General features: G+C 40.3%; 1 protein-coding gene across 1 annotated transcript in view; it reads right to left on the bottom strand.

Annotated features, from left to right (window-relative positions):
• The window catches only part of shank3b (SH3 and multiple ankyrin repeat domains 3b), a 62,931-nt gene that overhangs the window by 40,327 nt on the left and 10,459 nt on the right, over window positions 1-12,145 (bottom strand). Inside the window, exon 2 of the mRNA XM_028571279.1 lies at window positions 6,514-6,562. Within this exon, the coding sequence (XP_028427080.1) occupies window positions 6,514-6,562 (49 nt within the window). The remainder of the gene's footprint in view (window positions 1-6,513; window positions 6,563-12,145) is intronic.

The following is a 12,145-nucleotide window of genomic DNA, read 5'->3' as shown; positions in this document are numbered from 1 at the left end:
GTAGTGGGTATATATAGTATACTGTACTGTATTGTGGAGGTGTGGAGAGAGTGTGGGGAGAAGGTGGTGGCTCAGGTGAGCAGGCAGGGAGGGACTGATTGTTCCAGCTGTAGTGAGTTGTCTAATCAAGCTCTCCCTTTTAAAAGCAGTAGTGAGCCGGAGCAAGTTTGGATGGCTGACTGTGCAGAGAAAAGATGTGGACACTAAGAAGAAGCTGGACAGTGTGAATTCTTACCCTCGCAACCGAGAGCCTCGAGCCAAGTGGGAGCGAGGGAGCTCCAGATGGACTGTGGGACACTTCACTGCTGATGCGGTCATAAAATAAAGAGCTGAGGAAAATATTCCTCCCTGTGTGTTTGTGGGCATTTGTGTACAGTACAGGCCAAAAGTTTGGACACACCTTCTCATTCACTGTTTCTATATTTTCATGACTATTTACATTATAGATTCTCACGGAAGGCATCAAAACTATGAATGAACACATATGGAATTATGTACTTAACAAAAAAGTATGAAATAACTGAAAACATGTCTTATATTTTAGATTCTTCAAAGTAGCCACCCTTTGCTTTTTTTGATAACTCTGCAAACCCTTGGTGTTCTCTCAATGAGCTTCATGAGGTAGTCACCTGAAATGGTTTTACCTTCACAGGTGTGCTTTGTCAGGGTTAATTAGTTGGATTTTTTCCCTTATTAATAAAAAAGCAAAGGGTGGCTACTTTGAAGAATCTAAAATATAAGACATGTTTTCAGTTATTTCACACTTTTTTTGTTAAGTACATAATTCCATATGTGTTCATTCATAGTTTTGATGCCTTCAGTGAGAATCTACAATGTAAATAGTCATGAAAATAAAAAGGAAACTCATTTTAATGAGGTGTGTCCAAACTTTTGGTCTGTACTGTATGTCGTTACATACTACTCCCTACAGTGAAAATTGTGTAATTTAGCTGATGCTTTTATCCAAAGCAACTTACAATTACTACATATGTCAGAGGTTGCACACCTCTGGAGCAACTAGGGGTTAAGTGCCTTGCTCAGGGACACATTGGCTGATGTATCACAGTGGGAATTGAACCCAGATCTCCCACACCAAAGGCATGTATCATATCCACTGAGCCATCACCACCACTATGATATGGGTATGTTTACATCTGCTGTTCGAATCCGACCTGCTGACCTTTGCTGCGTGCACTAGCCAGGATTTTGATTGTAGGTGGGCCTCCAGAAAACTGGATGGGCCAGTTAAAATAAGCCCCAAAAAAGGGGTGGCTACAGGAGGACTTGATGGGTCCTTCATTTCATTGGATCACTTGCGGGTGAAGATACAGCCTGTGGGCGGGGCTTAAGAGTCCACACGTGTGGTAGAAGCCACTGATTGGCTGAGAAGCTTTCACTCAAAGCTTTCCTCTGGCTGCTTATTGGATGAACTTCTTTCCTAAACCCAACCGTTTGTTGTTTTCCTAAGCGTGTGACGTTGGTCACGCCACGTGGTTTGTATGTTTACATCTGCTGTATAACAGCGTAGACGTACACACGGATAGCTCAAAATGCGTCCAGATAACACGCCATTTGGCTTTAGGAAAGTGGCGTGTATGTTTACGCAAAGTCATGATGTCATGCTGAAATTACTCTAACCAATAAATCGATTATCAAAATACGTAGCTGGTGATTAGTCAGTTCTTTATAGCAACTGCTTTGAGCACATTATCACAGAAGCCAAATTTTGGGCTAACGCCAGGATCAGACGACACAAATTCAGCCCGATTCTGACCCAACAGACACGTCACAGAAAAAACTTTCAAAGTCGTGCCCGATAATGAGGGCCAGGACCAACAAACGGGTGTCTTTACCTCTTTGTAGTGTGACATAATCAAAGATCAGTGATCTAACGCAGTAGTTCTCAACCTTATTTGTTCCAGTGCCCCTCTGTCTATTTTCCAGGTCCCTTACTGCCCCCCCAATCAAATAATTACTGGAATTGTTGGGTCTTTGTATATTACAGAGTGTGGTCTAGACCTACTCTATCTGTAAAGTGTCTTGAGATAACTCTTGTTATGATTTGATACCATAAATAAAACTGAAATGAAATAAGATGTACGCTAATTGCCCTATATATTAATGATAAGGCCCTAATATTGTTTACTTGTTACTTTTGTCTTATGTGTTATCAAAAATCAGCAAGAAATCACATTGAATTGTCTCAAATGACAGTAACTAGTAGGGGTGGGGGAAAAAATCAATTAGCAATATCTCAGCAATATAATCAGCAATATTTTTCGTGGCAATACTGTATTGATACACAGATGCCAAGTATGGATCTTTTATGATATATGTGTTTGTCAGTCTGTCTGCTTGACAATCCCATTTTGCAGCAATAAAATTGAAGTGAGATGAACAGACGGAGAAATTTATCTTTTTAGATAAACATTTTCCTTTGGGGACATCATTTGAAATTGGGAAAAATTTGAAGCTGGAAAAAAAGGTAATACATTGCAATATATCGCAGAATATTACAATATGTTTAAAATTGCAATAATATCGTATCGTGACATAGGTATTGTGATGAAATTGTATCGTGAGGCCTCTGGGGATTCCCACCCCTAGTAACTAGTACTCTATAATGTATTATATTTTGGAAGTAACTTGCCCAACAGTGATAGGGACTATCGTAAAAAAAGACAAACAAATTGTGTAGTCTGAGCCCGACATAAAACATTGCCATCTTTTCACTTTAATAACATTAGCAGCTGGATGTGATTTGCACTCTGTGTCAGAGGGGCATTAGCATGAATCTGACAGCCTCCCACAGACACTTCTCACAGCAGACATTTTGCATTTTTAAAGGTGTCAGTAATAACAGCAGTAATGGCTGCTTTCCCTTTTTGAATTTATTTTTATATCACAGCCTTGTTAATGTAACTTAAGACGTTTGTGGGGTTTTCCTGCTCTGAGGCTTCTGTGTGTTATTCCTCTCTGATTGGCTGCCGACTCTGAGTCGGATCTGACCTCCACCTTCTCGAAAACTAATAATGGCCACAGGATGTTACATCACATCCTGTTTTTCACCCTGAACACACACACACACACACACACACACACACACACACACACACACATAAATATACACAGACACACACATAAATACACACACACACACACACACACACACAGACACAAACACACACACACACACACAAATATATACACACACATACACACATAAATACACACACACACATAAATACACACACAGACGCACGCATGCACGCACACAAACACACACAAACGCACACACACAGACGCACATACACAAACACAGACGCAAACACACACGCACACACACACAAACACACACGAAAACACACACACATACACAAATACACACACACACACAAACTCACATACACACACACAGACGCACATTCACAAACACACACACACGAACACGCACACCCCCCACAGAGAAGAGTCATTACGTTAAGGATTTTGAATGAAAAACATTAGACAAGGAAAGGGGGGTCAGAAAGGGAGGAAGGGGGGTCAGAAAAGAGGGAGGGATTTTCATTGTGTAAAATCAAGTAGCTTTTCATTTTAAAATAGAGATTGTCTGGAATATTTTGTTGAGTTTACCATAATTTTAATAAATCACACTTTTTTTGGTTATCTTGCAGAGTTGGACGAGAGAACCGACAGCGCTCTAACGTGTCTACGTGAAATATCAAGCTAGAGTCGACATGCTGCAAATCATAGCGATGTCCCACATTTCAATGATCAGGCCTATTTTTTTGTTTTGGTGGGGTATAAACATTATATTTTGACCCTTTACTTTGACCATCTTTCCCGAAATTACAGTCACAAATTTCAAAAATGTTATTTCCCCCCTCCCGTCAACTGTTTAACGTTCTAAAGCTTCTCGGTGGAAAGTTAGCAAAGAGAACAACACTGTAGCTTTAAGGAACAATTTGGCGATTTTATAACCTTATCTCTATCTATCTGAATAAGGGCGATGGCTCTAAAATGTCAGCAAATGGTGAAAAATGTGGGTCAATGTCTCCCAAAAGCCCAAGATGACGTCCTCAAATTTCACAACTCAAAGATGTTCAGTTTACTGTCCCAGAGGACAGAAGACACTAGAACAATATTCACATTTAACAATTTTAATTTTAAAGGTCTCATGACATGGAGCTCTTTGGATGCTTGTATATAGACCTTAGTGGTCCCCTAATACTGTATCTGAAGTCTCTTTTATATAGACCTTAGTGGTCCCCTAATACTGTATCTGAAGTCTCTTTTATATAGACCTTAGTGGTCCCCTAATACTGTATCTGAAGTCTCTTTTATATAGACCTTAGTGGTCCCCTAATACTGTATCTGAAGTCTCTTTTATATAGACCTTAGTGGTCCCCTAATACTGTATCTGAAGTCTCTTTTATATAGACCTTAGTGGTCCCATGATACTGTATCTGAAGTCTCTTTTATATAGACCTTAGTGGTCCCCTAATACTGTATCTGAAGTCTCTTTTATATAGACCTTAGTGGTCCCATGATACTGTATCTGAAGTCTCTTTTATATAGACCTTAGTGGTCCCCTAATACTGTATCTGAAGTCTCTTTTATATAGACCTTAGTGGTCCTCTAATACTGTATCTGAAGTCTCTTTTATATAGACCTTAGTGGTCCCCTAATACTGTATCTGAAGTCTCTTTTATATAGACCTTAGTGGTCCCCTAATACTGTATCTGAAGTCTCTTTTATATAGACCTTAGTGGTCCCCTAATACTGTATCTGAAGTCTCTTTTATGTAGGCCTTAGTGGTCCCCTTATTAATTTTGCTGGACGATAAATTGTCCCAGAAATTATTGCGATAAACGATAATATTGTTGTTGTGAAGCCATTTTCATCTAATATAATGATAATGGCATAATAATAATAATGCAGGAACACCTTTTCAAAGATCAGTAATCTTTTATTTCTAAAGAATATTTAACACCGGAACTGGAAGACATTTTAAATATCCACAATAAAAAGAACAAAACAATCAAAAACAATAAATAAAATGGGACTGTCAGTCTCTGTTATCAGAAAATGCACTGGAATAAAAACCTGTGTGTGTGTGTGTGTGTGTGTGTGTGTGTGTGTGTGTGTGTGTGTGTGTGTGTGTGTGTGTGTGTGTGTGTGTGTGTAGTAATAGGCAGAAGAGAGATAGAGAAAGAGGAAGCAGACGTGTTGTATGCAACCAGAGCAGAGTTGGTGGAATAAGTTGAACTTTTGTGCTCTCACTGCTGCAGATCCTCTTTTCACCTGGTCTCTGTTTTAGCTACAGAGTGAGACCTCTAAACCAGGGAGCAAATGGAAGTAGTTCTTTTGGAGATGATGGTGAACTAGTGTGTGTTGTAGCAGCGCTTTGCTACTGAGAACGAGGTAGCGTGCTACGAGCTAACGGTTGCGGTTAGCCAGCTCGTTTCGGCTAGTGACGTAGAAAGCCGAGACGATGTTGACCAGCTCACCAGGAGACTGAAGGCAGGACACATTCAGAAACCAGATCTCAATCAGAACACCATGGATGGTTGTTTTGCAAAGTCTGTATGTGTGTGGAAGCACCAGAGACACGAAATAACACCCCAAATCACCAGAAAAAGTGGTTTTTTTTTCATAATATGGGCACTTTAATGCCTGTCAGGCTCGGACAGAAAAATTTGGCCCGATCCGGACTCTATAACGGAGAGGTGAGCGTCAGATATAAAGTTCAGTGTCCCTGGCGACCCAAATTACTCTTGACACTCTCTACCCTCGGCTATCTGTCGCTGCTGTAATTTTCTAATCAGAACAAGACATTATCACATATTTAATTATCGTCCCTATTAATCATCATTGGTGCTAATTAACAGCTGATTACCATTCACGGCTGCTGAGCAGAGCTGGAGTCAGAACTGAGCGGCTGCGTCCAATCACGAGCCGAGGATGGAGAGAGATGGAGGGAGACGATGAGTTGTGAGTTGTCATAGAAACTGGAATAGCAGGGAATCCTGTGCTAATCTCACAGGGTCACTCTGTGTGTGTGTGTGTGTGTGTGTGTGTGTGTGTGTGTGTGTGCAGTGTGTGTGTGTGTGTGCAGTGTGTGTGTGTGTGTTTTATAAAAAGCCCCCTGATCTACATGCTCGCTGTTGCCATGGAAACGCAGTTGAACAATTTTCGCAGTTCCAATTTAAAACAACCACCCTACCTGCTGACTCTCTCTCTCTCACTCACTCTCACTCTGTCATATTTTTCTCTCACTCACTCTCAGTCTCTCTCTCTTACTCTCTCTGTCTCTCTCTGTGTCTGTCTCTCACTTACTTTCTCTCTCTCTGTCTCTCTCTCTCACTTACTCTCTCTCACTCTCTCAGTCTCTCTCTTATTCTCTCTGTGTCTCTCTCTCTTTCTGTCTCTCTCTCTCACTTACTCTCTCTCTCAGTCGCTCAGTCTCTCTCTCTTACTCTCTCTGTCTCTCTGTGTCTGTCTCTCACTTACTTTCTCTCTCTCTGTCTTTTTCTTGTCTCTCTTTGATGATGAGGGGAATCTGCGTTTGAAAAAAAAGCCACAATTAGGTGATTCATTTCCGATATATCAGTTCAATATTTAATGGATTGAAAGGGGTTCAGAAGCAGTTCAGATGTGAGGCCGTCTCACAGATTTGTCTGCAGAGCTGAGCTGCTCTGCACAGATCCAATCATGTTAAGAGGACCACACTGCTGGTTCTCTAATCGAGGGCTGTCCTCGATTAGAAAAATTCTGGTAATGGTATAGAAAAAGTAAAGGTCCAGACTACTTTATGCAAATCAGGGGCGTCTAGCTCGGCCCGGCGCCTTTCAAAAACTCACGAAAATCTCTTAAACTGACAGTAATCAGCTAAAGCAGTCGCCTTATGGCCCGTGTCCACTGGCAGCGTCATTTCCACGCTTTCCATTCATTGTGTATGTGAGCAGCCAGGCAATGGGGTGTTGAGTTATTACTTATTACTGTCAATGTAACCTTGTAATTTAATGTATAATTTGGGGAGGTGGTGGACTTGGGGCGAGGGAGCATACTGTGAATGATGTCTTGTTGAGTTTGTTTTTTAGTTTTTATGGGTGTTATTGTGTAATGTCATGTTTTGAGCATGTGTGGCTCTGGCTGTTAACTTCTAATAGTGATTGAAAGGACCCCCTTGAAAATGAGATGGTACATCTCAAGGGGCTATCCAAAAGAAAGAAAGAAAGAAAGAGTTGCCCGCTCCTCATTTACATAAAGTTGAATCCAGGCTACTTTATGCAAAACAGGGCGAAAATCTTTTTTTTTTATATAATTTTTTGGGGCTTTTCTCTTTACTTGAAAGTGGATAGACATGAAAGGGGGCAACATGACATCATGACTTTGCATAAACATACACGCCACTTTCCAGCCAAGTGGCGTGTTATCTGGACGCATTTTTGAGCTATCCGCGTGTACGTCTACGCTGTTATACAGTGGACGAAACATACCCACCTCGTGGCGTCGCCACGTTGCGTGTTATCGCGAGAACATGACGTACTATCGCGAGAACAACGTAACACGCGTGTAAAAAAAGAAAGAAAAGAACACAGGGAAAGGCTTTAGTAACACCAAAAAGCGACAAAAAAAACAAAACAAAAAACGATACAGCGTAGTGTCGCGATATCTTTTGTGGCAATACTGTATCGATACACAGAAGCCAAGTATCGATCTTTCATGATATATGTGTTGATCAGTTTGTCTGCTTGACAATCCCCATTTTGCAGGAATAAAATTGAGGTGAGATGAACAGAGAGAGAAATGTATATTTTTAGATAAAACAGATGTTGACAACATTTTCCTTTGGGGACATAATTTGAAATTGGTAAAAATTTGAAGTTGGGAAGAAAGGTAATAAATTGCAATATATCGCAGAATATTGCAATATGTTTAAAATCGCAATAACATCGTATCGTGACATAACTATCGTGATGATATCGTATCGTGAGGCCTCTGGGGATTCCCACCCCTAAAAAACACGCTTAGGAAAACAAACATTGAGGAAGGTTTAAAAAAAATACAAAAATAATTTTTTAAAAAAGGCTCTCCTGGGTGAAAGTCCTGTGTTTTACATCAGCCACCCCAACCAACCTCCTTACACGGACCTACATCCCTTTATACTACTACTATACTACTACTTGTAATGTAGGTCAATGGCAATGGTGGGCAAATTGCATTGATAAACACGCTAAAAAGCGATTATGCGTCTTGATAACACGCCAAAATGGCATATACGAATTGGCGTGTCATACATAAAGTACAGGCCAAAAGTTTGGACACACCTTCTCATTCAATGCGTTTCCTTTTTATTTTCATGACTATTTACATTGTAGATTCTCACTGAAGGCATCAAAACTATGAATGAACACATATGGAATTATGTACTTAACAAAAAAGTGTGAAATAACTGAAAACATGTCTTATATTTTAGATTCTTCAAAGTAGCCACCCTTTGCTTTTTTATTAATAAGGGAAATAATTCCACTAATTAACCCTGACAAAGCACACCTGTGAAGGTAAAACCATTTCAGGTGACTACCTCATGAAGCTCATTGAGAGAACACCAAGGGTTTGCAGAGTTATCAAAAAAAGCAAAGGGTGGCTACTTTGAAGAATCTAAAAAATAAGACATGTTTTCAGTTATTTCACACTTTTTTGTTAAGTACATAATTCCATATGTGTTCATTCATAGTTTTGATGCCTTCAGTGAGAATCTACAATGTAAATAGTCATGAAAATAAAAAGGAAACACATTGAATGAGAAGGTGTGTCCAAACTTTTGGCATGTACTGTACATACGCCACTTCATGAGACCAGTCTGAAGGGGGAGAGAGACGGGTGATGACATGCAGCAAAGGGCAGCAGGTCGGATTCAAACCCTGCACCACTGCAGGACTCAGCCTACCGGGGCGAACGCTATGGAGTTCGAATCATGCCAAAACCTCACACACACACAAAACGTGTTTTACTCACACCCAACGATTCACAAACAAACTCAGTGTGGTTTGCAGATACAAAACATCATTCACAAACTAATGCATTTTGTTCTGCAAATAAGAAACCTACCTATCAAACAAATACAGTATGTTTTACACATACAAAAACGTATTTCTTCAATGACAAAAAAACTCCTGCTGTATTTCATGTCGTGTCACGCGTGTCTCTGTAAAGCCCAATTTCTGTTCAACATCTGTTTTTTTAAATAATCAATTCATTGTTAAGTCTACAGTACAAAATTATTTAAGTCAGTAGTTCCACAAGAGATTATTTACAGAAAAGAAGACAACACTTAGTCTGCTGTTTAAAATTCAATATTTTTCCTGATTTATTTCAAATCTTTGTGAAGAAAAACTGGATGCTTTTACTTCTTCTGACATCTATTATTTTAAGTTAAATTAAGAAGAGAAAATCATCCTTTGTTGGAACTAATGTCCTAAATGTGGCCCAGGACACCTCCGAATGTGGTCTGAGTGATCGGATCTCAAGTCTTTACTTGGAGCTGTCACCCTGTGATCGGATCTCTCGGATCGGATATAAATAACAGGTAAAAATGGGGCTTAAGCGCTCTAAATATTCAGGGAAAACCCTGCTTATGTAATAATACCAAACTGTATCTGTGCTTGTGGAAATAATAAGGCTACAGCTTCAGATCCGAAGCCTGTATGAATGTCCAAATGACTCATCTCTGTCCACTTCCTGCCTCTGCTATCAACTCTCGAGTAGTTGGGTTTGATTTTCAGCCTTCAATCGTTTCCACTTCAGAAATCACTTCAGATGCACCAATCAGAGGCTCGCTTCACCTTCCTGCCATTTAAAACTCTGAAACAAAACCTATTCTGTTCTGAGAGACAGAGAAACACCGAAAAGCAACAAGGTCCTGATAAAAAAACATCACCGACTGAGGTTACATTTACACCGCTACGTTTTGGTTTTTAAGCACAGTTTTGAGCCAAAAGCAATCTCCGTGCACACAAGTGTTTTTAGCTCCAGTAGAAGAACTAATCTCTGTTTAAAGTGATGGTACCTCGAGCCAAACAACCCCCCAGAAGCTTTTTTCACCTGGGTCGAAACTTGGGAGAGTTAGCGTAGAGTAGCTTTATCAGCTGAATAGTTTAGTGTAGGCGCTAATGGATCCGAGAGTGTATCTTGTACATTACCCCACTAATATTGCCCAAAATGATACCAAACTTCTACACTAGTACAAATAGGTTATGCACTCATAAAATGATGGATTGGAAAGTTTGTAAGTACACCAGAAGTTTATGTAAATAACACTTGCCTGTTGGCTTCTCGTCTCTGCTGCTACTGGCGGTAAGACAAGTGCTTAGGGACCGTCTACAAATTACAACACCGAAAAGACATACAACAAAAATATTTATTAATTTAATGATTAAATAAGGTAACGTCTCCAAACTTACCTCAATTATAACTTGTCTCCTGCTAGTTGTACTACAGCACTTTTAAAAAATAAGTTAAATTAATTAATATTTTTGTTGTTTGCAACACAATGATAGCAGATTCCAAACCAAAACGGGGTCAGAAGTAGCCTAGAAATCTAGACGCACCCTAGCAGCAGCAAATGTAATTTGCAGCCAGGGTCAGTCTAGCAACTCTGGCCAATCACATCGTGTATAGAGTCGGTGGGCGGGGCTTATGGCTGCTGCTGCTGCTGCTGAGAACAGCTGTCTTTGGAAGCGGTCTTAGGAATCGGCTTTGGCCGCGACTTGGAGTTCAGCTTTTCTTTGAGAAAAGAACAAAGAACGGCACTGAAGTCATTCTTAAAAAAGGAAGATGTGTTCAGAGTTTAAAGTTTAATCTATCAACCAGCGTTGCTGTGGTTGGTTGTAGCGCTGTCCTATTGCGTGCAGAGGGAATTTGAAAGACAACCGTTGATCCCGCCCCCTCGGATTGAGCCCTGACCAATGGTGAGTTCCCAGTCAGGCTAGGTCAGAAGTGTTTTTAAATGTCTCCGGTTTAGCAGATCGGAAACTCCAGAGCAGGGGGAATGAGAGGTGTAAACATAGCAAAAGATATTCATTTTTAAACCAAAACGTGACAATGTAAATGTTGCCTAATAATAATGCTTTCTATGGTTTTTAATCATTCTAACTAGCAGGTTCAGACCCCCCCGAAACCTCCCTCTGAATCGGTTTAAATGAGCCAAAGCACTCTTGAACAACCCTAGAGCAGTTGAGAGTGTTTTTCTTGTGTGGGTGTCTTCTTATCTTCACTTATTCTGAGTTTTTGAACTGAAAAAACTCTCATTTGAGGTGACAAAAGGAGACTACTGAAGAGGAAAAACACGTTTTTCTGTTTTCGATGCCCAGAATAAAAGCCTTTTTAAATCTGTTTGATGGATTGGAGACAAAAAGAGGAGCCAAATCTCTGACAGCTGTTCAAATGTAATTCTGTGACACACACACACTGTTGTGAAAGAGCTCGATTACACACGAGTTTCTCAATGATGGTTTTCCCCATCGTTTACGCTCTACTGCAAAAACTAACCTCTCACACAGCATGATTTTATTAATCTCTAGTCTATAGCGACGATTATTTCGGGCTGGATTTCCGTTAGCTTCCTCTTTCTTTGTGTTTTAAACTTTGGTGGATGTATGAGGACTATGGTTAACTGCTCCTCAGATCTCTGCAGGGTAAATCCAGACAGCTAGCTAGACTATCTGTCCAATCTGACTTTTCTGTTGCACGACTAAAACAACTTTTGAACGTACACGTTCCACCAAAACAAGTTCCTTCGTGAGACTATTTAGCAGAGGCACCGTGGCTCCGTCTGGCGCTTAGCACCGCCCACGACGATTGTGATTGGTTTAAAGAAATGCAAATAAACCAGAGTACCTTTTTTTTCAATGCCCGGAATGCTGTGTGGACTAGCCAGACCTTCCTCCGCAGCGCTGTGGAGGAAGGTCTGGCTATGCAAGACTAATTAATCTCATACATTGCTTTAGCTCACACTACACATTTTCATTTGTGGTATTTTTATGAAGTCTGTTTGACCGGTGCATTAACCCTCCTCTTATCCTTGGGTCAAATGAGACCCATTTTCAAAGTTTCTATATTTAGGGTTTCTGAAGGTTCC

Source organism: Perca flavescens, chromosome 23, assembly GCF_004354835.1.
Source record: "Perca flavescens isolate YP-PL-M2 chromosome 23, PFLA_1.0, whole genome shotgun sequence".
Taxonomy (NCBI): domain Eukaryota; kingdom Metazoa; phylum Chordata; class Actinopteri; order Perciformes; family Percidae; genus Perca; species Perca flavescens.
Note: the sequence above shows the minus strand (reverse complement) of the source record. Positions and strands in the feature narration are given on the sequence as shown.